Source organism: Neovison vison, chromosome 3 (assembly GCF_020171115.1).
Source record: "Neovison vison isolate M4711 chromosome 3, ASM_NN_V1, whole genome shotgun sequence".
Classification (NCBI taxonomy): Eukaryota; Metazoa; Chordata; class Mammalia; order Carnivora; family Mustelidae; genus Neogale; species Neogale vison.
In genome coordinates this window covers 63388295-63415617 of record NC_058093.1, presented here as the reverse complement: position 1 = coordinate 63415617, position 27323 = coordinate 63388295, and the positions used below count along the sequence as shown (strand labels likewise).

Genomic DNA, 27323 nt, shown 5'->3' with positions numbered 1-27323 from the left:
ATATGATTTTCTATAAACTAAGTGTGGCTTGATCATATCTTTCAGTGATAATAAAGGTCAAAATATACACTTCCTTGAGTTTAAATAACTTACAACTATAAGGTATAATTCTTCCATCACTCATCTCTTTCTTATTTAATCAAATTTATTACTACAAAGAATTAATTAGCCTACCCAGTGCCTGTGCTAGCATGTCACAAGAAAATTTAGATGCAGGCTTCAGAACCAGGAATAGCTCTTTCCCCATGATACTCCTTGTGGGTTTGCAGAACCCATGGAGATGTCATTGTACGTCTTGCTGGGATTGAGCTGAAATAGTCCGTCACCTGAAGAGGCAGCCTGTTTTCTCATCTTGGAAGAGGTAGGCTGGCTCAATGAAGGAAAACAAGCTTTGGAATGAGACCGACTCAAGTCCAATCTATGTGACCTGAGATATTTGACACCTATAAGCCTTGCCTTTTTCATCTATAAAAGAGAAACAAATGATATGTCATAGAATGTTGTGAACCTAAGATGAGTTCTGGCCATACAAAGTCTTAGCACATCGACCCACTGTAAGAACTGAATAGCCTAAATAGCATTAGAGTTTGTATTGGGTTTGCAAATCTCGGGTAAACTTTAAAAAAAAAAAAAGAGTTTATTGTTTAGAAGGAAACAAAAAGTGAGATAAGCTTAACCTTATTTACTTCCTTATTTAGATAATTTACCTGTTTCTGGCATTGGTGAGCTCATTTAGTTCCTACAACCCTGCAACTACTGAAGAGAACGAGGAAGCAAAAAATCTCCAGCGTGCAGTGGCGAAGATTCAGAAAAGAATAAACTATTTGATTTCTAAAATATTATGCAAAAAACAAAATGTTTCAAAGGAGACAATGGACCATGTAAATGCCGTATATGCTAAAAAGAGTATTTCTGACCATACCCTTTCTGAATTAAGCAACACTCAAGAGTTCCTCAAGGATAAGGAAAAAAGCAGTAGCACAGAGAAAAACACAATGACTGAAAATGAGAGTCAATCACTTATCCCCAGTCCTAGTGCCTCAGAAACTGTACCAATTGCTTCAGGAGAATCTGATATAGAAAATCTGGATAATAAGGAGGTTCAAAGCAAGTCAGGTGATGGGAACAGCAAAGAGGTAAGTTGTTTGAATATTCTGATTGCTTATTGTTAGTTTATGGCATTATTGGTAAGAGAGTGGATTAGTGTTGAAGTTACAGTTGAAGAACCCAGTCAATCCTAGCTACAGCACTCCTTGCTCCTGATTGTATGCTCTTCATTAAGTTAATTAACTTGTCTAAACTTCAGTTTCCTTGTCTATAAATTCAGATAAAATTGGATCTATTTCTTAGGGAGGATAAGACTAAGAAAAATAGTTCAACGGTCCATAGAACAATCCCCAGTCTATAGTGAACACTTGGTAAAACAAGATAATATCATTACAAAATTCAGTAAATCAATAAGCAGGCAGCATGGGATGATGTGAAGCTATTGAAGAAAGTTAAGTTTTCAAAATCAATGCGTGTTATCAGAGAAATCAAACTCTCCTGGGCATTATCATCTTTGAAATGTGAGACTCGACTACAGGAGGGCTAAAATACCTTCCTACTTGCTAAAATTCTAGGATTCTTATCACTTTATTTCTGCAACACTTACTATAACATATATAATTGAGCTAGACTAAAAGAATAAAGAAAACTCACCAGATTGAATTGTGAACAGTGTGTGGCTTTATCAATTCTGGGACAAACAAAACAAAACGGAAAAGCAATGACAATAAAACCCAACACATTCAAAAAAGCATAGATATTGCTGTTAACTTAGCTTCTAAAATGTATACCCTACTGGAATCAATCTTAGTGTCTTCATGTGCAAGCACTGTATCTTAGTAGGAGGTGTAATTTAATGGAAAGTTACATCTACAGAGATCTTGTCTTCTCTCTGAGCTTGTACCTCAATAGAGAGGTACTTGCATTGTACCATCTCAGATCACTCACAGGCACTGGGGAGGGAAGACAATGTCTCTTTCCACATCCCAAAAATCTCTGGCACCATCTTGTCTCCCGGATCTCTTCTAGCTTGGCACCTGTTCTGCAGTAACTTCTCAAATTGGCCTAAAAGGAGTTGAGTTGTAATTATTCAAAATCCTTCCAGCTCCTAGTGAAGGCATCTATCTTTGTGTTAGAGAAACACTTTCACTCCTTAGCATGCCCAATATTTTTTAGGTTCATTTTCCTTTAAATAATGCCATTTCTAGAAAACAGGGAAAACTCTTCTCCAGCTACACTTATGTGTCTTCACTTACAACTTTGACTACCATTTATTTCTGGGTAAAATTGCTATTTATCTCCACACATCATATTGAATTGCTCCAGGAAACTTCTTGCCAATCTCATTAGAAAGTCTGGGATATGAACATATACAGGAAAGATGACACTAAAAATATTTGTAAATGGTGAGGTTTCAGGAGTTGTAATTTATGCTGCATAATTATTTGGTCCTGTTGATTGGATTAGCTACTCATAGATTTATTCAGTTAACTGTACATTTAGTTACATATTTAATTTAGACACTTCAAAGTTTATGCTTTTAAACTCATGAGTACTTTAGGATTCTGATCTACTAAAAACTGAAGAAAATAAAATCACATGTGATCTGATAATTCTGAGATACAGTCTCTTTCTTTGATATTTAAACTCTCAGCCATTTTTTAGTTGCAACATAACTAAATTTATATAGTTATAAAAATAACATCAAACTTTACATTGGGTTTTATAACTTTTTTCATAATGTAGAGGTATAGCATGGTCAGTCTCCCATGCTATTAAGTAGTCTTCTAATAAAATTATTTATAATTTTGAATCCCAGTTGATTTATTTTTAAATTAGAATAATACATACTAAAAACGCTTAGAAAAATCACATCAAATAGTTTATGCACAAACTCTAAAATAACGTAAATATAAGGTGTATAATTTTCAATTATTGAATGCATAAGCATTATATAATGTTCATTTATTGTTTACTTTCAAATCAGTACATGGCTATACCCTTTATTTTATCAGAAATAAAGAAAATATGAAGAATTGATATAATAAAGGCAATTTGTTTGGGAGTAATTTCCTGATGGGTATATTTTTTTTATTGAGTACCAAATGTCTTACTGACAATTGGCTATGTACAGTCTAAGGCAAACAGAGCTTCCTAATTATATTTCCTTGACATTTATTGAGGATAAGACCAATAGGTAGGACACAATATTTACAAATTTCCTTTTGGTATACTTTACTTAGATCTTTCCTTAATTTTTAAGTAATAAGTGTTTTTTCCAGATGTTTTACTAGATTTATCTTATTTTTTAACTAGAAAATAATCTTCCTTACTAACTTTAAGATCTGGGTCATTTAAAGGATGGGGTGTTGTATATTTATTTTAAAATTAAGTAATATAAAGCATTGTGAGAAAATGATTTCAAGTAAAAGCCACGCATGTCACATGCATTATTACCACATACACAAAGTCATGGCTATCTTTTCTTATCCAGGGCTGAGCTTCAGTCAAGAACAGAATGCGAAAGAATGTCAATCCCCTCAAATAGCTTCTCTCCATAGCACTAGTACAAATTTGCCAGGTCTATTTCTGACCCTTATTCTTTGGGCCATTTACTAATTTCACCTCAGGGTAACCTTACATCAGTCCTGTCCTATGATGGTAAACACAAGAATATCTGGACTAGATTTTACCAAACAAAACTAAGTTCATTCTTGTCTACCCATATTCAGCATCAAGGGGTAATTTATCCTGATACTGCTCATCTAGCAGAAATGGCATATAGACAAACCTTGTGAGTAACTTCAAGAGAGCTTTGAAACTCAAAGCCTTTTGGATACTGGAGATACAGAATCCTAGACATCTTTAAGGAGAACAGTGTTGTGAACTGAGTGTTAATTATTTTAGCTTAAATGAATTCTTAATTAATTTTTTAGAACTTCAGCTCACAGAGATATGCATGCATTTTAATGTCTGTCCTGAAATTAGCCTAAAAAGTCTTTAAAGCTGGTAAAATCTTTCTATACACAATTTTTCTTATTTATGAAGATGAAATAAACTTGAACTCCAGTGAGAAGCTTTAATCACAGCTTTCTTGGTGGGACTTTACTTTTCAGAAGGTAAAGCAATCTAGCTCATCGGAATGCAGTACAGTTGACATTGCCATCTCTGAAGAAGAAGAAATGGTTTATGAACGCGAGAAGCCAAAGCATCTGAAAAACGGTAAGAAAAAAATAAGTTCTTTGATTGTTATATTGAAATTACACTAAATTTTTCTTAGCCTAACTAATACTATGGGATATATTTTAATTTTAGAGTTTATTAATTTGGTTAAGGAACACACAAATACACTCACAAACATGTGTGCATCACACGCACACATGCCTGTATGAATCCTGATAAAATTTATAGGGAATTTCAATAGAAAAGTGAACATTTGGAAAAGAGGGAGAGAACCTAGTTCCTAGGAAGTTTAATAGAGTAATTAAGAGCTTTCTGGAACCAGATAGCCTGAATTCAAATCCCAGCCCACCACCGACAAGCTTTTACTTGCCCTCTCTCAGGCTCATTTCCTAATATGTAAACTGAGGATAATAATAAAACTTACAGGATGGTAAAAAGATTAAATAAGTACACATGTATGTGTGTGCATTCATGGGTGCATGTGTGTGTATACTTATGCTTCAAGGAATACTGTCAATATTCAAAATACCTATATGAAAACATCTTGTATCTTTCATAGGAAAACAAATCATGTAGTGGTGATTTATTTTTTTTAAAGATTTTATTTATTTATTTGACAGACAGAGATCACTAGTAGGCAGAGAGGCAGAGGGAGAGGGGGAAGCAGGCTCCCTGCTGAGCAGAAAGCCCAATGCAGGGCTCGATCCCAGGACCCCGAGATCATGGCCGGAGCTGAAGGCAGAGGCTTAACCCATTGAGCCACCCAGGCGCCCCAATGGTGATCCATTTTTATATCCCACATGAATGTGAAGAAATGTATAAGACTTCAGTCAATTGATTAACTCATGAGATATGTAACATACATATAATTCCAATTAGTTTCCTACCAAGATTAACAGATAATTACAGGTTCTGGACGTTGGAAATCATCAGAATGGTAACTGCTAAGTGCTCAAATTTCTGTATTCAAACCAAGAACTTGCTCTCAGTAGCTCAACTTTTAGGACTTGTATCATTCAAGACAGAGGAGTAAACATTTCTGATAGTTTTTTCCCCCAAAGATGTATAAATTGACAGTAGGTAAAATTCTAAAATGAAATGCATTGACTTTAAACTTCACTCACCTCTCTTTCTTCGTTTTCTCACCTGTTAAGCACTGTCTTCTCAAGTTTCAGATTTTCTTTTAGCTAACGCTCTTAACCAGAAGGCAGAGTCCAACCCACGCACATGTACTCTACCCACTAAGTACTCTGTAATTCAGGGGAGGTCCTCAGATAATCTCAATCAGAATCTCTATTCTCATGCCACCTAAGACCTGACATCAATTTAACTGACTTTAAATAATGTTATACTTATTAACATTTCATAAATATCTGTGTACTTAAATGAGAGTGTTTATTATGCCATGTAAATCTTCAGAGAGTGAACTTTCAGGCATCATACCAAAATGTGATATGTAGATGTTGTGTGTGTTGGGGGATGGTTCGGTTGTGTTTTGTTTTGCTTTGTTTTGTAGGATGGGGGACAAATTCTGTTCTCAGACTTTGTCCCACAAGACTTGGGAATGTTCTAAGTCACCTCTGCCTTTCACAATTTCCTTCCTCCTACTGTTCACAGACTACTCACAAGTTTTTCTTTTCTTTCCTCAGTGACTTCAGTGGTCACAGAAACAGGGGTAAAAATCAAATGTTTCTAAGTCAGAGAGCACCTGTATTATATTCTGTAAATACCTAATTGCTAAAGCAGATGGTGAGCTTTTTCATGACTTTTCAAGATTTTTCCTCTTAGCACTTTCATTTTTGACAGGTTATAGAAGAAGATCTTCACCTGGCCAACTTAGTAGAGCATCCAAGAGAGGAAGAATTTGGCAGAACATAAGGAAAACCTGCTGCAAGATAGTGGAAAACAGTTGTTTTAAGTGTTTCATTGGCCTTGTCACACTGCTCAGCACAGGTGCTCTGGTAAGTAAGTGTGGGAGACTTTTATGGGAAAAAATGTATTTGAAGTCTGCTACTTGAAGTCACCATGCCAGATTACTTTTCCACAGAACACTTATTATACAACAACGTTCATATTCTGTGATTTTACTTTTGGAAGACATATTGCAGTTCCTTAAAATCTGTATATGCCTCTTTCAATATTAAATATTAATATTTAATAGTAAATAATATTAAATAATAAATAATATTAAATAAATAAAACAATTTTGAAATATGTGAATGACAGTGGCAAAAATGAATGTTAGATACCTAATACTTATTTTTTTAAAAGATTTTCTTTATTTATTTGACAGAGAGAGATCACAAGTAGATGGAGAGGCAGGCAGAGAGAGAGAAAGAGGGAAGCAGGCTCCCTGCTGAGCAGAGAGCCCGATGTGGGACTCGATCCCAGGACCCTGAGATCATGACCTGAGCCGAAGGCAGTGGCTTAACCCACTGAGCCACCCAGGCGCCCCCCTAATACTTATTTTAATAAAGTTTTTTAGTTTTTGTTTTTAATTTTTTATTTTTTATAAACATGTAATATATTTTTAACCTCCCAGGTACAGGTATGTGAATCGCCAGGTTTACACTCTTCACAGCACTCACCATAGCACATACCCTCCCCAATGTCCATAACCCCACCCCCTCTTCTCTCAACCCCCCTCTCCCCAGCAACCCTCAGTTTGTTTTGTAAGATTAAGAGTAACAGATGAATGGATAAAGAAGATATGGTGTATATACACAATGGAATACTATGCAGCCACCAAAAGAAATGAAATCTTGCCATTTGCAATGACGTGGATGGAACTAGAGGGTATCATGCTTAGCGAAATAAGTCAAGCGGAGAAAGACAACTATCATATGATCTCCCTGATACGAGGAAGTGGTGATGCAACATGGGGGGTTAAGGGGGTAGGAGAAGAATAAATGAAACAAGATGAGATTGGGAGGGAGACAAACCATAAAGTTTTATTTTTGAGATAAACTTTAGTAATATGCACATACATACAGTTGTACTGTTCTAGTACTTCAGTACCAATTCAATCAGGAAAGAGAATTGCTATTTATACTTTCAACGACCTTTGAACCAAAAATGTATTCACCTATTGAGCCAACAACCTTAATTCTTGGAAATTATCCTATAAATATCTGAGCATGTATTAAAGGCATTTACAAGGCTATTCACTGAAGAATTCTTTGTAATAGAAAAATATTGAAAAGCAAAAACAGTCCATAATAAGTGACTGTTTAAATGTGCTGTAGTACAGTCTCCCTGTGGGATACCGTGCAGCTATTTTAAAAATATAAAAACTGGGGTGCCTGGGTGACTCAGTCGGTTAAGCCACCAAATCAGTTTTAGCTCAGGTCATGATCTCAGGGCCCTGAGATCCAGCCTGAGGTCAGGATCCCTGCTCAACAGGGAGCCTGCTTCAGGATTTTCTCCCTCTGCCCCATCCCCTGATCTCTTACTCTTTCTAAAATAAATAAATAGATTTTTTAAAAAAAATACAAAAGCATGCTGATATTGCAAGGTACAGTAATAAGTGAAAAAAGGAAGATTTAGAATAAAATGTATCTGTTAGTTTATTAACATTCATGTTTCCCACTGTCATTCATTTATTTTGAAATTGTTTTATTTAGTTAATACTGAATGAGGCATGCTAGGTTTTACATAAAGAAAAATAGAATGTATATTATTTGCTTGTATTTGATTAAAGAGGATCAGAGAAGGATACACAGCAATAGTTAATTGTGAAATCACAGAGCAGAGAAGATAGAGTCACAGCTGGGAACTAGACTTTACACTGAATACATTTCTTAAGTAAACTTTATATTGACATTTAGCACAGATACTGAGAACCGTGTTGAAATTCTAAGTGTATAGGCTAAAGAATTTTCACAAAATGAATGCACCTGTGTAACTGCCGCTTAGCTTGGGGAATAGACATTACCAGGACTCTAGAACCACATACTCTGACCCCTAACAATTACTTTCACACTCCACACGGGTAACTGGTATGTGGACTTCAACTGCCAATAGTTTAGTTTTGCCCGTTTTTAATGTTTTCTTAATGGAAACTTTTTAATATTTTATATTATTTTGCATTATATACTATTTAATAAATAAATACATATAATAAAATCCTTTATAATCATTTTAGATATTTATGATTTGCTTGTACAGACACTTTCACTCCATAATTGGTTCAACTGGAAAGTCTGTAACTCCACTGTCATGATCTATTTACTTTTTTTTTTAAAGATTTTATTTATTTATTTGTCAGAGACGGAGAGAGAGTGAGTGAGCACAGGCAGACAGAGAGGCAGGCAGAGGCAGAGGGAGAAGCAGGCTCCCTTCCAAGCAAGGAGCCCGATATGGGACTCGATCCCAGGACCCTGGGATCATGACCCGAGCCAAAGGCAGCTGCTTAACCAACCGAGCCACCCAGGCATCCCTGACCTATTTACTTTTATTTAATGTTAGACTTATAAGAATCACACCATTATTTGTATATGATTATTCTTATCCTTATTTACTTTTTGACCTTGAATGCACTTTGATATAAGTCTGCCTGGCATTATTGGTACTTTTTTGCCTTTTTCAGTGCTAAAAGAAAAACATGAAATTGCTTTAAATGACATTGTCAGACTTTTAATTCCTCCACAGTAAAATTAATGTTGACCTATTAAATCTAAGAAGCTTGGGAGAAATGATTACCGTTTTATTTCCTATTCATGTGCTTCCACTGGTTTATCTGATTATTTCTGTGGCAGTGCAAGTTTTCTGACTTTGCTTGTAATAGCAGTGTGGATATCTGAAGACAAATTAAAAAAAAAATCTCTACTTCTCCATTAGCAACTAGCATGCACCTGTGAGTTGACAACATGGAATTAGAGATAAGAACCAGTCAGATGTGAATAAAGGTTCCACCTCTTATATTAAGTGTGATTAACTGACTGGAGAGAAGTTTTTTGGATCACTATGGTGCCAAGTTCAGTCTGTATAAGAAGAAGTTCTGGTACCAATTAATGACGTCTGCTATGGGCATGGGATCAGAAAATGATACAGATTATGTGAATAAATCCAAACAAAGTGAACCAGCCCTTAAAACAACAACCTATGACTTGACTCACCATCTGCTTAATAGGGAAGGCATTTCATTCCTCCCTATGCCAAAGATTTTTTAAGAAATTACATGTATACTAATCCTTAAATTTTTTTTATCCACAGGCTTTTGAAGATATCTATATTGACCAGAGAAAGACTATTAAAATCTTATTAGAATATGCTGACATGATCTTCACTTACATCTTCATTCTGGAAATGCTTCTAAAGTGGATGGCATATGGCTTTAAAGCCTATTTCACTAATGGCTGGTACAAGCTAGACTTCATGGTTGTTCTGGTACGTATTTTGAAGAAAAATTTAAATGTTCATTATTTGATTTCCATCTTTAATCCTCACTTAACTCTTGCATTTGCTTGTATCTTCCTTTTTTTCTCTCTCTCTGTATAATTTAAGTTACCAAAATCCCCTATATCTTCATTTGTAGTGCTTAACATTTGTCCTTTTCTTCTCTCCTAGTATTTTAAAAGTTCGACATGTTATTCCTGGATTATTCTAACAATCACCTATTAACCCACTACTAACATAATAGGCCTATTGTACATCAGTGCACATCAGTATCCTAAAATATTTAAATTTTATTGGTTCAATTTTTAAGTCATATATTCAAAATTAGATGACTTACCACAACCTTCACCATCACCACACTGATCCAAGCTACCAAAAGTTCACATTTGGATCAGTGCAACACTTTTCAACCCAAGATCCTGGCTTCCGCCACTGCACACCTTCATTCCATTTTCCACACAGCAACTACATGCATTCTACTGTTGTAAAATCAAAGCCAGCTCAAGTCTCTTTTCTTCTTGAAACCCTCCAATAAGCACCTCATTTCACTCCCAGTAAAAAGCTACACTCTGTGCAATCAAAGCCTACAAGTCTCTACATGGTCCAGTCTTATCTCCTCCTACTCTCCATTTCCCCATCCCAGTCAACAGACTGCTGCATCAGCACTGATGTTCCTAAAGGCCTTTAGGTATGCCAGAATGACTGCCATCTTAGTACCTTTTCACTTATTTTTTCCTTCCACCTGGAAATTTGGCTGGCTTACCTCACTTCCACTTACTCAAATAAAAATGCTGAAGTTAGGTCTTTCTGCACTACAGTATTTAAAACTGCTTCCACTACAATGTTCCCTTGTCTTTTCCCTCTTTCTTCATCTCCACAGCACCTGTTAATGTTATATATTAATTGATAGTCATTGTTTATTCATTATGATTGTTTGTCTTTCCCCACTGAAAGGTTAGCTCCTTTAGGGAAAATTTGTTTTCCCAATATGGTTCTCTTCTTATCCTCAATGCCTAGAACAATTCATGTAACATAATAGGTACTCAGTAATTTTTGTTGACTGAACAGATGGTTCCTGTCCTATAAGCAGTGATTGAAGCTTCTCACTGTATAAAGAAGATGACTTACAATATCTGGTCTCTGGCTTCTAAATAAATTATTCCAAATTAACCTTCTGCTCCAACAAAATCACGATATACTTTCAACCCATTTTCCTCTTTTCTAGTCATTGTTCCACATCCCTCCACACTTACATAAATCATATGCTTACTTCAAAGCTCACTTTCAGACCATCTCTTAGTATAGCATAAGAAAGAACAAATTTTTCCTTTATGCTGTCTTGAAAATACAGAAAATATGAAGATACTATAAAAGTCAATCATAACTCTACCATCTTGCTTGATCTCTATTAATATTTATTAATCCTGATTGATTTTTTAAAGATTTATTTATTTACTTACTTACTTATTTGAGAGAGAGAAAGAGAGAGAGAGCAAAGGGAGGAGCAGAGGGAGAGAGAAAGAGAGAATCCCAAGCAGACTGTACACCAAGAATGGAGGCCAAGACATGGTGCTCAACCTCATGTCCCTGAGATAATAACATCAGCTGAACCAAGAGTCAAACATTTACCCACTAAGCCACCCAGGTGCCCCAACCCCAGATGATTTTTATGCATATGCTTACTTTAAAATATCACCTTAGTATCTTTTCTATGCATATTTGTAATTTGTATTTGGACCTAAAAATATTCATATCTTCCTTGATGCCTCTTCTCTGAAATCCTATTCTATTATCTTAAATAATTATGTATAAATTAATATGTAAATACATTCCAAATTTTGCTTTTATGAATGCCTAGTATACTATTACTAGATGATAAAAATTCATGAAACTGATTCTTAATCTAATTTCAAACTCAAAATTTATATAAATATTCACCCTTAATCATAATGTATGTCAAATACACAAATTTTTATTTATCTCAATAATACATATTCCTACTACCAGAAAATATTTGTTTTATGTTTTTTTTCTTTTTTTAAAGATTTTATTTATTTATCAGAGAGAGAGAGGGAGAGAGAGCGAGCACAGGCAGACAGAATGGCAGGCAGAGGCAGAGGGAGAAGCAGGCTCCCTGCTGAGCAAGGAGCCCGATGTGGGACTCGATCCCAGGACGCTGGGATCATGACCTGAGCCGAAGGCAGCTGCTCAACCAACTGAGCCACCCAGGCGTTTATGTTTTTTTAAAATAATTTTACCACAAAGTTATTTTCTTATACATTTCTATAAGTCATTGTTAAGATATATGGAAATATACTTTAAATCTTTTGCATACTTCTTGGTAAGGTTTGAACTGTTTATCTTTTTTATAATAAATGCAAAGCTTATTTTGCAGATTGTTTCGATTGAGTAAAAATTAAGCCCCTATTCACTCTGTTTTTCCTTAAATATATATAGGTGTTTTGTCTGAGCTTAATAGGCAAATCTCGGGAGGAATTCAAACCACTTACTTCCATTAAATTCCTTCGGGCACTCAGAGTTCTATCTCAGTTTGAAAGAATGAAGGTAAGAAAAAAGTTTCTAAGCTAATGTGTAGATTTTTATTTACAATTACTGAACTTCTATAAATTAAATCTTCATAGTCTTCTCATTTGCATCCTTAACAATATTAATGCAAAAACCTTACATTCTACTATTTTTATATATTGAAGGCATAGTAGAAATTTATTAAAATTTTAGGTCTTTATTGCTCATAAGATACGAAAAATCATAAAAATAAGAAAAAAACCCCTAATAGTTGGGAGAGAATATTAAGTTTCAAAAAGTAATACCATTCTAACCTACACAGATGTCTATGAGTATTAATAAAATTATCTCAATATTGAAAATATAACTGACAGAAAATGAAACTTTGATCACCTACCTGTTTAAAGTTATAGGAATATTGTACACACTAAGTAATTATTCTGAATAAAAGTGATTTTAAAATAATTTGGTTTTTTTTAAGTCACACATAACAAACTATGAACTCTTGCGTTCTCTCCCTCACCAACATGTTAAAATCTCTTCTGAGCACTGTGAGTAAAACTCATAGGTTGAGCCACAAAAAACAACTAATATTCAATCTTTTGGGTCTATGATAGAAATCCACCTGCTATGGCTTGACCTAATGAAGAAAACAGAGTTGATGACCACCACACATAGTGTAATTATGTAATATATAGTGATCAACTGTGTGTGGAAATAGCAGCAAAAATCTAATTTCACCTTTCATTTCATAATCATACATCAGTGCATTTTTCATTTATAAAGATTACTTATCATTAATATGCCTATTTGCTTAATATTACAGAATGCCACATTGTCAATATAGATAGGATCCAATAAGAAAATTATCTATGTTTAATGGTATAAGAAAGCGTCCAGTTTCATTCTTCTGCATGTGACTGCTCCTTTTTCCTAGCACCATTATTGAGGAGACTGTCTTTTCACATTGTATATTTTTGCCTCTTTTGTCATAGATTAATTGACCATATAAGCCTGGGTTTATTTCTGGGCTCTCCATTCTGTTCTGTTACAGATTCAGATCTTAAGCTTCATCTTAACCTCTGGAGGTTCTGAAAGATTCTGAAAGATTTCTGAAAATATATCATTCAATATATCATTGAAGTCACATGATTATAAAATTAATGTTTGCTATATTTAATAAGCTCCAGTCTTGGGTCCTCTCATTACTGAAATATTTGTGTCAACTGTATCTACTGCTTTTATTCATACATAAGTGTATTTTCTGATAAGCATAGCATTTTTTTCATTACAGGTATCAGTGGGCCTCTCAAAATATCTAAAATGCCAACAAAGTATCTGTGGCTTAGTTTTAGAAATAAAATGAAGTGTTACTGAAAGCACAGTTAAAAATTAAAATATTTATTCAAAGCCAGAAGACTAAGGAATATCAGCAAGAAAACACAGCAAAAAGGATATGGATTTAGTAATGGCTGGGGGAAGGAAGGATAGAGTTGTAGCACAGAGAATTGTTGGTGCCTCATGAAAAAAAGAGAAAGAAATGAGATAGGGAGAAAAGGAGTCAAAAGTGTAATGCTAAGGAAAAGATGAAGAAATAGCAAAGAGTGGAAATTTCTGTTGGCTATAGGAACTGGCTTACATTTGCCATAACCACTACAGTGGAGTGATAAGAATAAAATTCTGATTGTAGTATTCAAGAGAGAAGGGAGTTGAAGAAATGGAAACGGTGATTCTAGACTATTACTGTTACTCGAGTTGAGGGGGTACATTTGTTTCCCATATTTCCCACTCTGGAGTGGCTCACCAGGGACATAGAGTGGTGCTGTGAGGTGGTTTTTGATTTTGCAGGCTTCAGGTGCCCATTCAGTGTTTCTTTTTTTTTTTTTCCCAATTTATTTATTTTCAGAAAAACAGTATTCATTATTTTTTCACCACACCCAGTGCTCCATGCAAGCCGTGCCCTCTATAATACCCACCACCTAGTACCCCAACCTCCCACCCCCCCGCCACTTCAAACCCCTCAGACTGTTTTTCAGAGTCCATAGTCTCTCATGGTTCACCTCCCCTTCCAATTTACCCAAATTCAGTGTTTCTTGACGTAGCCTCTTGCCTTGACTTCACTGATAAGTGATCTCTTGGTCTTCCTCTTACTTCTTCCAACACTTCAGTGTCTGCTTTGTAGGCTAATCCTTCCAAAAGTTAGAATCACCAAGACTTAGATGTAGGCCTGTTTCTTTCTCGTTTCATGCACTTTCTAGCTAATAGATACACAGTTAGTCACACAGGTTTGGTTGTCTATACAAGAAAGTGATAAATGTGTTGAATCAGTGAAATAATTATTTTGCTAATCAATTCCATTGCCTTTTAGTGATTCCTTTAGTATGAAAATTTTGAGACCATCTGAATTTTTAATGTCTATTTTTTAATTAAAATTTATTATTTAGGTTATTCAAATACTGGCATGTGGCCTATTGAATTTTTAACGATGGCCTTTTTTGGGTTATTTCTATATGACATTACATTTAGTATTTCCAATTAAAGTGATTTCACATTTCTTACCTAAATTTTACCTGTTTTTTTTTTTTATTTTACACCAGGTGGTTGTGAGAGCTTTGATAGCAACAACTTTACCGGCTTTGAATGTGTTTCTGGTCTGCCTTTTGATCTGGCTGGCTTTTAGCATCATGGGAGTACACTTATTTGCTGGCAAGTTCTATGAATGCATTGACCCAACAAGTGGAGAAAGGTTTCCTATATCTGAAGTCATGAATAAGAGTCAGTGCGAAAGCCTTGTGTTTAATGAATCCATGCCATGGGAGAATGCAAAACTGAACTTTGATAATGTTGGAAACGGTTTCCTTTCACTGCTTCAAGTGGTAAGTTCACTTCTGATTTTTTAAAATAGATGTTTTTATTTGCTCATTCATATTATAGGTGGAAATAAAGAACAAAATGTGGTTGAGTACTAGAATTGGTTATAACATATTTTAGCAATTATTAGTAGATATGGGAAATGCTATACCAGCCTTGTTTGGAAACACAGACACTGCTCTGCTGGGAGAAGGAAGTACAGAGGAAGGTAGGATTGACAGGGAAGATGGCAGGTACTGGAAACCTATTTCTACTTCTGTTGTCATTGTTAAGGTAATAGGTTCACAATTTTTGGTCCAGCTCAGGGTACTGTTGTTTTATTTCTACTTAGTGCTATGGCTCCTCAGTCACCCAACATCTAACAGAAATGAGGAGATAAATAGTTCATTCTTGTCTTACCTCCCCCGTAGAAAAGCACATGTGTAGCAGTATAGTAAAAATGACACTTGGGCAGCATGTATTTATTTACAATTTATCTATATACCTCTTTCTATTTCTACTATCTTACAGTATTTTGTTATCAACTACAATTAAGCTACTACAATGAAGCTAAGTGGTTTTAAATTCGTGTTAATAGACAATATAAAATGCAATAATGAAAATTATAAAGGTCTCAGTTACATGGTATATTAAAATGTGGTCAGCCTTACTAATCAAGTTTTACTATATTAATAACAAATTGAGTTTTACATTTTATTTGCCATAAGAATTAAATACATGCCATTTTTACAGGCAACGTTTAATGGATGGATCACTATTATGAATTCAGCAGTTGATTCTATTGGTGTAAGTACAATATCATCTTAGAGCCATTGTGAAGGTTCAAGGCAAAGTTATTTTCTCAATTCAAGAAAAGGGTAACAACAATAACAGAATAAATAACATGATGAAATCAAATGCTTATGCTAGAAAGAAATTAAATACATTTGAGATTGACTCTGTCACTGAAAATGAAATCCTCCCAGTACTATGCACAGTGGTTGAAGCCCAGTAGGCCCATTTGAAGGATTATCTGACTTCATTACAATTATTAAACCAATGCAGCAAACTTTAAAATCCAAGTAAACAAAGCGATAATGCCACTTCACCAAAGAACAAAGTGGAAACATTACCTCATGTAGAATTGTTGGTTTTTCTTGTTGTAAACTGCTTTATAAATTATATGTTTTAAAAACTTGGTATACCAATATTCTGCTTATGTTTTCCACTTTTTAATTTATTCTTCTTTTTAAAGATTTTGCTTTTTAGAGCTGTTTTAGGTTTACAACAAAATTGGGAGGGAGGTATAGAGATTTCCCATATACCCACTGTCCCCACACATGCATTGCCTATTATCAACGCCACTCACCAGAATGGGGCACATTTTCACCAAGGATGGACCTACATTGACACGTCATAATCACCCAAAGTCCATAGTTTACCTTAAGGTTCACTTGTTGTTATACATTATATGGGTTTGGACAAATGTGTAATGACATATAACTATCATTATAATATCATAAAGAATATTTTCTGTATGCCCTAAATCTGTTATGCCCTAAGAAATCTGCTATGCCCTACCTTATTTTGCTTATTTTTTAACTTAACTTTTAGGTAAATAGGCAACCTAATTTTGAAGAGAACATCTACATGTATTGTTACTTTATCAACTTCATTATTATTGGATTATTTCTTCCTTTGAGTATGCTGATTGGTGTTATTATTGCTAATTTCAACGTGCATAAAATAAAGATAAGTACAAATATTTTTTGTTCACTAGTGCTTGAGAAAATCAAGCACATTTATAAAAATGTCCTCCTTCAAATAATTAGTTTGGGATTCAGCTAGATATCATTTTTGTTTGGTACTTAGCTAAAAAAAGTAAGTTGATATTTTTGCATATTGACAAATTTTGTTAAAGTGTTCATCTTTACATTGTTTTCTTTTTTTTTTTTTTAAGATTTTATTCATTTGTCAGAGAGAGAAAGGGGGAGAGAGCGAGCACAGGCAGACAGAATGGCAGGCAGAGGCAGAGGGAGAAGCAGGCTCCCTGCCAAGCAAGGAGCCGATGTGGGACTCGATCCCAGGACGCTGGGATCATGACCTGAACTGAAGGCAGCTGCTTAACCAACTGAGCCACCCAGGCGTCCCTACATTGTTTTCTATATTCAAATGTAAATGGGCAAGTTTAAAGGCTTAAAGTTACAAGTGTTTCTATATATATGTTTGTAAAAAATGACATGCTGACAAACAAGTAATATTGTGGTATGTCTGCACAAAAATGTAAAGAATTTCAAGAAAAATAAGCTACACATTTTTACTCTCTGATATGTTCACAACTTCAGAGTCATAACCAACATAGACATCTTTGTCAGTACAGTAGGTTTTCCAGCTAGACATAGAGAGAATCCTAAATATATGACCCAAATAGGAGTGCTTGAAAAGAGTAGGAAACAATTCAGAGACAGAAGCAAACATCCAACTGACACCATCTCTAACAAGATTTCCTTCAGGGCTTCTACAAATGCAAATGCCTCAAAAGTCCTTTAATTCTGCTTATTTTAACCACAGACATCTACTCTCTGGAGGTGTAGGGAAACCTTCTAAAAAGTTGAAGAAAAGAATAGTCTAGTTTTGAAATTCTATTTTGTCCATGTCATCAAAGTTCAGCCACGTGCAGACTCTGGTAAACAAACCACCCAGTCTCTGCTAATCAAATGGGATTAGGAGAACAGTGTTCAACTACGCATCTGATAGATTCTTCAGCTTCTTGGGACTTCAGCCCAATGGGATAACATCCTAGGATTTGCTTCTGGACTTTAAATTCATGACTCTCATCTAATTTAAGTGACTGAGTCCTGACTTAGGGCAGTAATAATTCCTAATTTTTAGATGAACACATTAACTATTTACCTCTTATTCATTTTATACATTCTGTATAAGATACTAAAATTAGCACTAGGAACGCAAAAATAAATAAGCTCTAGAAGGCGCTATGAAGATGTAAACACAAGGCGCTGTTGGCATAATAGTATAAAATATCATCTGATAAGCATTATTTGGAATATTAAGTAATATATGGACTTATAAAAACACATAAGTGACCAATTCTGGTTTTTTCTTGCTTATTAGAAGGTACAAACCAATTTTATCTTTAGCTTTGGAATTCAATTTTTCTTAGCAAACCTTTCCATTTTTCCCCCACTGTTTCTCCTTCGTCTCTGTTTAACATGAGGTAGGCCTCAGGAGAATGAAAAGTTGAAAAAGAGTTGACTGCCTACAAGAAAGTGCACCAGAACGTAATTGATATGTGTCATTACCCAATATTCTACATGTGTTTAGTGTGGATTTGTGTGCAAAAAGTCAGACGTAGTTAAATGTGATTTAAATCATTGCCTTATGCCCTTTGTAAATGATCAAATCAGTAATTACCAACCTTTCCAAAATGCCTATTAATGATAAGGTAAAATTTAGATTCAGTGTGATTTTAATATCTTTTTCTTCATTTCTTTACCAGGGAGGCTCAAATATCTTTGTAACAGTCAAACAGAAGAAACAGTCCCGTGCACTGAGAAGGCTGTTGTGTGAGGAGTCTCAGAAAACAATCCGGCGCCCAGGAGTAAGTTTCTTCTGTATATTCTCTTTTAAAAATGAAAACATGTTTTTGAAATTCTTCACAAATGCTTTGGTAAAATTTAAAAATATGTTCCTTAACAAAGTTTGGATGGTCTTTTTTTTTTTTTTTTTTTTTTTTTTTTTACTGCATACACTAAAATTATAGTTTGGTAAAAACTTGGGCCCTCACTTTCTTTCCTGTTTATGCTAGAAGGGAAATTATAATTCTGCAGACAATATGTGTGTATATATAAGCTATTAATAAGGCCACTATGCCTTTCTTTTTTTCATCCACAGAATAAATTCCAAGGATTCGTCTTTGACTTGGTAACAAGTGAAGTTTTTAATGCCATCATTATGGCTCTTATCTGTTTTCAAGCAATAACTATTATGATACAAAGTGATGAACAGAGTCAAAATATGAACATTGCTCTCTGCTGGATTAACTTAGTTCTTATTATACTATACACTGGAGAATGTGTACTGAAGCTCATTGCTTTCCACTGTAACTATTTCACCATTGGATGGAACATTTTTGATTTTATGGTGGTCATTTTCTCTGTTATAGGTAAGATTTTTAGTCAATTTTCTTTTATAATAATACTAATTCAGGCAAGTTCTTATACTAAATGTGTCCTCAGATACAGACAAAGGCAAACAGGCAAACAGAGAAGGGATCCTTCTTATTCCAGTAGGAATTTTTGCATTCATACATGTATACACACTTGACAGCTATAAGATATTCAAAATACTTGTTGAATTAGTACATACTCTTTACTTCAGAGGTCACCTTTTCAGTGTATCCCATACAGAATTTTCTAGGATGGCTCTAGAAGGAGATTTATGTCTTAGCATGATATAACCTTTCACGGTCCCTATTCTTTTTTCTCTAATTTCTAAAACTGTTTACAACTTTCATAGCACTAGAGTGTTAGGCTTTAATGAATTTGTCGCCAGTTTTCTCTTACCCTGGGGACCTCAGTCTTTTATTTAACAAATATATTTGATTATCCCCTTTGTGAATACACATTATGCTGTATGCAAAGAATCCAGTAGTAAACAAGGTAGGCATAATCCCTGTATGCACATAGTTGACAGCCTAGTAAGGGATAGAGATGATTAAATAGTACATATATAATGTTGTGCTATTAAGGTGATAAGGGAAAAAGCACAGGGTGTTACAGTGGCACAAAAGAGTGAGGGGAACCTAACAGCAAGTAAAGGTCAGAGGAAATTGCATGGAGGAAGCAAAATTTAAACTGAAACTTATTGGATACAGGGGTAGCCAAGTAAAGAATCTAAGATAAAAATGTTTTAGGCAGGGAAAAGTTTATTTTCTGCCTCCCTATAAGACACATACTAGAATGTAAACTCCACAAGAGATAATATTTAAATGTTAACGGTGTCAAACATATTCTATATAATCAATAGGGAAAATGGGGACAAACTATCTGCCCACTTGTGCTTCCAGAAAATTCAACCTATTCATTTGGTGGTAGAAGCAGTCTGCCTATTGATAGACAAGCACAAGAAGCTTGAAAGCAATGTACATAAAAGCAGGAAGGGGCTGATAGGAAGAAAATAGAGGAATATGGAATTAAAAAGCCATTTGGGAATAAGGTGAGAGTTACTGAATCAGAGATCTCGAAGAAGAGGAAAGCACAAAGGAAAAGCTATTTGATTTTGAAATCTCAGAAGGTGAAGAATCCTGTGTCCAGAATGTGGCCGTCACTGCCTATGACTAAAGTAAAATAATGGAGATTATCGCAGTTAAGAAAGTCAAAGAAGAAGAAACTGACCTTTCAATGAGTTGTTGATGGTGGATGTTGGGGTGGAAAGGGCAACAGTGAACCAAGTACTAGTAAGTCTCCAATGAGTGTGAATGAGAAGGAATAAGTAGATCATAGAGCCAAGAAATGGTAGGCAATAGTATATAGTTCAGTGGCATGATCCACAATGTGTCAGGAGAGAAATATTTTTTTTCTTTATAAAATTGACTTAAAGTATCTAGAAATCACATTGGAAAGAATGAAAGATGCTTGGTAATTCCATTTTTCAACCCCAAGAAATACGGTGTGGGAAGAAAGAGCTGTCTGCAGTTGACAATGTTACAAGGGAAATAGTATCCTTAAGATAAAGTCAGATTTTAGACAAGAAAGGAAGTACAGAAAATGGAGTGATGAGGATGTAGAAAAAATTGTCTACAATTAAATGGGGATAGGTCTGGCATAATGGAAGAATTTGGAAGATTGTGAGAAGTGACAATTTGAGTCAGGGTAGAAGATTCACTCTAACAAAGTGGAGATGAAGATATAGGTAAGATAAAATGTCAGAGAGAATGTTGTCATCGACAATGACCAAATTGAAGGGAAATATGAGACATAGTCCTTCCAGATTCAACAAACATACCATCTCAATTAGAAGCTTCATGGGATTCTCTCCTCCCCACCTTTCAACTCTAAAAAAACCTCATTGTCTCCAGTACTTCCAGAGAACATATGTCTATACTTTTAGGGTAATTGTAACTTTACCTTGTTTTATAGTGGTAGCTCTTACTTCCATAGTTCCCTCATCCAACCACAACTGCTACCAAAAAAGTTCTAGGCCAGGACTCATTTACTTAATTCCATTTAAAACTGCTGAGGACCCAAATACTATTTATGAAATAAATAAATTAAACTATAATCTGTGAATCACGGAATGCCAAACATTTTTGTAATTATATTGATCACCTAAGTCTTTCTACCTTGCATGACAATAACTTTAAATATCTACTTCTATTTTCTAGATTATAAGATCTTTAAGGACAAAAGTCAAGTCGTTCATCTTTGCATATTTGCATGACACCTTTATTAGATATCCAGTAAAGCCTGGATTGAACTCTTTAACAACTACCACCAGAAAAAAACACGACTAATGTTCTATATTATGGAATCATGCCATTTGTGATTCCAGAAATAATTGACCTATAGTACTCTTAAAATGATGTGCAAATAGTTCTCTTCCAGATTTTGGTAGATACCCTGAAAATTGCCACAGTTAGTGTTTGAGTAATCCCCACTTTCAATATGTTCTGTTATTTGGGAAGGATTAATAAAATGATCTTAACATATAGAAAAAAATGATATAATAGTAATTGAAATAATAGATAGTTGAAATAAATAATTGAAATAATAAATGAAATAAAACAATTTATATTTCTCTAAATATAATCATATCTAAATAACTTTATTACCTGTTTTATCTTCTCCCACACCAAGAACTAGTTCTGCCTATAACAGTAGGATACTACCTTGTGTCTCCTTCCATTATGGAACTGATACGACTCTCACGGATTATCCACATCCTGCGTCCTGGGAAAGGACCAAAGGTATTCCATGATCTGCTACTCCCTTTGATGCTGTCTCTACCAGCATTGTTGAACATCAGTCTTCTCATCTTCCTGGTCATGTTTGTCTATGCCATCTTTGGAATGTACAATTTTGCCTATGTTAAAAAGGAAGCTGGAATTAATGATGTGTCCAACTTTGAAACTTTTGGCAGCAGTATGCTCTGTCTTTTCCAAGTTACAATATTTGCTGGCTGGGATGGGATGCTCAATGCAATTTTCAACAGTAAATGGTCTGACTGTGATCCTGATAAAATTAACCCTGGGACTCAGGTTAGGGGAGATTGTGGCAACCCCTTTGTTGGAATTATTTATTTTGTCAGTTACATCCTCATATCATGGCTGATCATAGTAAACATGTACATTGTTGTTGTCATGGAATTTTTAAATATTGCTTCTAAAAAAAAAGCCAAGACATTAAGTGAAGATGATTTTAGGAAATTCTTCCAGGTATGGAAGCGGTTTGATCCTGATAGGACCCAGTATATAGACTCTAGCAGGCTTTCAGACTTTGCAGCTGCCCTTGACCCTCCTCTTTTTATGGCAAAACCAAACAAGGGGCAGCTCGTTGCCATGGATCTTCCCATGGCTGCTGGGGACAGAATTCATTGCCTTGACATCTTACTTGCTTTAACAAAGCGAGTTATGGGTAAAGATGTGAGGATGGAGAAAATGATTTCAGAGATGGAATCAGGGTTTGTGTTAGCCAACCCTTTTAAGATCACATATGAGCCAATTACTACTACTTTGAAACGAAAACAAGAGGCAGTCTCAGCAACCATAATTCAACGTGCTTATAAAAGTTACCGCTTGAGGCAAAATGACAAAAATACATCAGATATTCATATGATAGATGATGACAAGGAAGTTCAAGCTACCACAGAAAAAGCCTATTTTGACAAAGCTGAGGAAAAGTCAACAATTCAAAGCCAAATCTAATCCCACTTACCACATTTTAATCTTCTTCATGTTCTAAAAATGTCAGAAGTTTGAATCAGAAATAATAACCAAGATCAGAGAAGTCAAGAGTTTACTTATCAACTGTTTACAATCCATGGAAGTTAAGCTTATGTTCATAAGACTCCATGTCAAGTTTGCTTTTTACCTTTGTATATCCAGTGTAACCAAGACAACCCCTTAAAAATCACTTCAGTGAGTTAAAATGGCTTACAATTGCCATTTGATAATCCAATGCTTGTTTTCTCTCTCTGGCTTTTATGGTATGTGCTTCTTCTAGAGGACTGGGAGGTGATAGTAGAGATTGGTAGCAAAAGGAGCTTCCTTGTATATTTTATGTCTACTTTATGGGTTTTAAGTCACTGTTAGTAGGACTTAGTTACAAATAAACAAGTACAATAAGTACTTTCTTAAGGTGGGATGGTGTTAAAAAATAACAGTGTTACAGGCCATTAAATCATAAACTTGCCTACACAGATGCCAACTGGGGAAGAGAAAAAGGCTATTCTTAGAAAGTTCCTTTGAGATCAACCACAGATATTCTTAGGCTGATCCAAACCATGTTTGGTTGACCGGAGCCTTGGTTTTCGTTTTTATTTTCTTTTATTTTTGGTACTGGGAATTCATATTCTTTGATTGTTTCTGGATTCCTGGTTTTTCATCTCTTTGGCTAGTTCTACCTAAGCTCTAGCTCTTCAACAGAATGAGTTCGGAGAGTAAGAAGCATAAAGATAACTATAATTATTGCCTACATTTTCCTCATTTTTTTCACATTTATACTTTTTCTAAGTATACATCTACTAAAATGATATATATAGAAACTGTTAGTAGACTCCTGTATTATCTTATCATATTTACCATTTATCAGTGATGTAACATTGAGTAGTATGATCTGGTAAATGAAAGTCATAATATGATTTAGAAGAGTCAAGGGTTGCCATTATCTCTAGGGATTTTCACAGAGTCTTCATGCTTACTTGGGAAACTGTGTCCACTTTGAAATAGTTTCCACTGTACTTTGTGGTTCTCTATAACTCAGAGAAAGAAAATGACCACTGAAACTGTGAGGAACCTGAATAGGAGATGGAAGTGTAAGTTTGTTGGTGGTGGTGTTATGTAAGATTAGTATATACAAATTAGTTTTCACTTCCTCATTTATCTTTCTAAGTTTGTTTTTGTTGTTTTTAATCCATCACACACACCTCCTATAAAAGGGTTTGCGTTTGAAAAACTTAAAAACCATAAATATTAATTTTCACTATTGAAATTGTATTTAAAAGGTAGACACAAGTAGTTGGTCTTTGACATAATCACAAAAATGTAGCTACTTGTATCCATGTAGTTTGAGATTCTGATACTTGTTCCCTTTGTATGAAGATTGATTTCAATGTGCCTACAAAACCCTAAAGGATTTGGAAAGAAAATATGTATACTGTTGACTTAAATGGCAAACTTCAAATATGTTGTATGACATTCAATGTCACTTAAATGTCAGTAATTGTATTTTATTATGAATGCATGATCTTGAGCCTTAACTACTATAGCCTATTTCTGCCCCTCAGAAATGTATTAACCTGACCAAGATGCCTTTGGGGGAACCCTTAAGTAAATGTAATTTCAGGGTTCTGTTTCTCTCTATAAGTGTTCCTTCCCTTTCTCCTCCCGTTCTTCATCATGTGATGGGGACCAGTGAGGAACTAGTGTTAACTTGGTGACATGGTGACAGCTGGTGCTTGATCTAAATTTTTTAGTTTTCTATTTCTTAGAAATGCTTTAATGTAGAAACTGCTTCAGATATTTAAACTTAACCTTAACTTGCTTCTGTAAATTCAAGACCATTAACTGATTTTAGTTTGAAAACTGTATCTTTTACTTGTAAACCATGTTTGCCACTAACCTTCCAAAAACTGTGTAATGAATTATTTTTAACAAAGTCTTACAATATATTCTACTTTTTAGAAACTATAGAAAATAATAAATACGACCTGTTAACTACAGTAAACTTTGGTTTTTTGTTTGTTTGTTTGTTTGTTTTTTAATAAGTCAGCTTGTCTATTTTGTATGGTAGGAACTTTTTCAAATGAGCCTAATCACATTAAAGCTTACTCATTCAGGCTCAAAATTCAAAGCTGTGCTTCCTTTGGATTCAAAAAATTTTGTAAAATAATTGTTAGTAAGCTTAACAGAGACCTTTACACACTGACAAAATTTACAAAGTAATCCTCCTATCAAAGGCATTAGTTTTTTAGATATATATCTCAGTATTACTTGGAATTTGCTTTATGGAGGATAATGCTGAATTTAAATTGATTGTTGTGCTTCTTTAAAAAATTTCTTTCTATACCTTTTAATAAATATAATGAATATACTTTGAAATGGTTTTTAAAGATATTGAAAATAGCTACCATTTATTGAGCAGACTATTATGCCCCTCCTTGCTCCAAGCATTTATCATGCCTGAACGCGGCATTCACAACTCATGAAGAAATGATAATTTTCATTTTATAGCTGAGCAAAATAGACTTAGAATGGTTATAAGAGCTTCTATATGGCACAGAACTTGTAAGCAATGAGACCAGAACCTCAAACCAGGTCTAATTTCAGAGCCTTAATATTTGACTCCTATGTACAATACTGTCTAGGAATAAGTGACCTAGTTAAAGGCAGAAAAAGTTTAAGATGAAATAAGTTGTTGAAGAGAGATAAGTTCTCTCTCTCTCTCTCTCACCTTTCCCCTCTCTCTTTCTCAATCTCTCTTTTGGTGGAGGGAATTTTAAAAGTAGAGCCAACCCTTGGAAAAAAGAAAGACACAAGGAATAAAACAATAGAAGTTTTTCATTCAATAGGTATTATATGCTAGATACTGATGTAAACCCAGAACTGGTATACATACTCATTCATACTTACATACATAAAACATACATACATACAGTTGAGACTAGAGAACTTGCTGACTACTGAGAGAAAACAGCTAATAATAATACCTGGTAATTTGTAAATATTGGTGTAAACTGCAGCATGTATTCAGGAAAGAAGATGGGTTCTACATTGAAAATTATAGGTGAAGTTAGTAAAGTGGGCCCTGGAAGATAAAGAAAGATTTTATCAATTAGAGAAGAAGGTAACCATAGTCAACAGAGACATTTTTAAGAAAAGGAGTTCATACAGAGATGAACTCCTGAGCTTTTGGTTCCGAGCTTTTGGTTCTTCAGGCTAGACTATAAAGAAAAAGAAGAATTAAAGATGGGATAAAACATCTACCCCAGAGATTGGATGGAAAATTAGAGCAGAATACTTTGAGAACCCTGATCCCTTCCCAGTCCTTTGGTTAATTTCCCTTAACTGTTCTTTGCAGTGATTCTAGGTCCACATTCTAATTCTAACAGTTAATGAAGAGCACCAGTTCGTGAATGAGTCTTCACTCTCCGGGGGACTTTCATCCTTTATGTTAGAAAACCTAACACTGTCAGGGTCAGACACTTAACTCCTCTCCTTATCTGTAAGTGAATCTCTTATCTTCATTGACTTCAAAAGCACATATGAGCTCAAAGTATTTTCTCTCAATTCCAGCTAGTTTATGAACCATCCTGATGGTACAACACCCCTAGTCCTGGATTCTAAATCTACATTGCTGCTTCCTGACGGTGCACGGGAGAAGAATGAGGCACAAACAAGTCGGCTGCAAGAGAAAGGGAGTCGGGGGCAACAGTAGAAAATACTGTTGCCCCCGAACAACTCCTCAGTCCTGCTTTTGTTAGATATAGACAGTAATCAACAAAAGAGCCAAAGAAGGAGGGCAAAATACGTCTGGTCAAGCAGTATAAAGTTTATAGTCGAGCAGGCACATAAGCACATTCAGAGGACTTATCTAATTAGCCACAGGTGCTCTTGGCGGGGGGGCTGGGAGGGTGCGTGGGGGAGGATAACAGAAAACTGAAGCAGGCGGCATTCTGCCCTGAGCTAGCTGGGCTTCCCCAGCTGCTCTGCTTCAAGGCCGTATATCGTCCTCTCCCCCAGAGACCTGTTGCCAGTATGTGTTTTTCTTGAGGCTATATCTAAACGTGCTTGGTAACTAGTAAAATTTCCCGTGGGTTATATTTTAAGTAATACATTGTTCTGAGGGACAGTTACACTACATCACATGAGAGTAACTTCTTAAAATGATGCATAAATTCAGAGTTCCCAGTCATGTAAAATCTCATCATCATTCTTCCCATTCTTTTCTCCTTCCCATTTTTGTTTTCGTGAGATTCTACTGAACACCTAGGGATTAGACACAACAGTTTAGGGATAAATAAGGTCAACTTTATCCTTAAAAAGGTAGTAGTGAGGGTTTTACAGAGAAGCAAAACTAATAGAA

At 35.0% G+C, this 27323-nt stretch overlaps 1 protein-coding gene across 1 annotated transcript in view; it reads left to right on the top strand.

Annotated features, from left to right (window-relative positions):
• Positions 1–24930, top strand: part of SCN7A (sodium voltage-gated channel alpha subunit 7) — a 95841-nt gene extending 70911 nt beyond the window's left edge. The window contains exons 15-25 of the mRNA XM_044242259.1: positions 699–1136; positions 4164–4269; positions 6037–6191; positions 9445–9618; positions 12085–12192; positions 14751–15029; positions 15757–15810; positions 16618–16755; positions 18518–18622; positions 18916–19186; positions 21879–24930. Coding sequence (XP_044098194.1) covers positions 699–1136; positions 4164–4269; positions 6037–6191; positions 9445–9618; positions 12085–12192; positions 14751–15029; positions 15757–15810; positions 16618–16755; positions 18518–18622; positions 18916–19186; positions 21879–22945 — 2895 coding nt within the window. The 3' untranslated portion in view covers positions 22946–24930. The remainder of the gene's footprint in view (positions 1–698; positions 1137–4163; positions 4270–6036; positions 6192–9444; positions 9619–12084; positions 12193–14750; positions 15030–15756; positions 15811–16617; positions 16756–18517; positions 18623–18915; positions 19187–21878) is intronic.
• The last annotated feature ends 2393 nt before the right edge of the window (positions 24931–27323 follow it).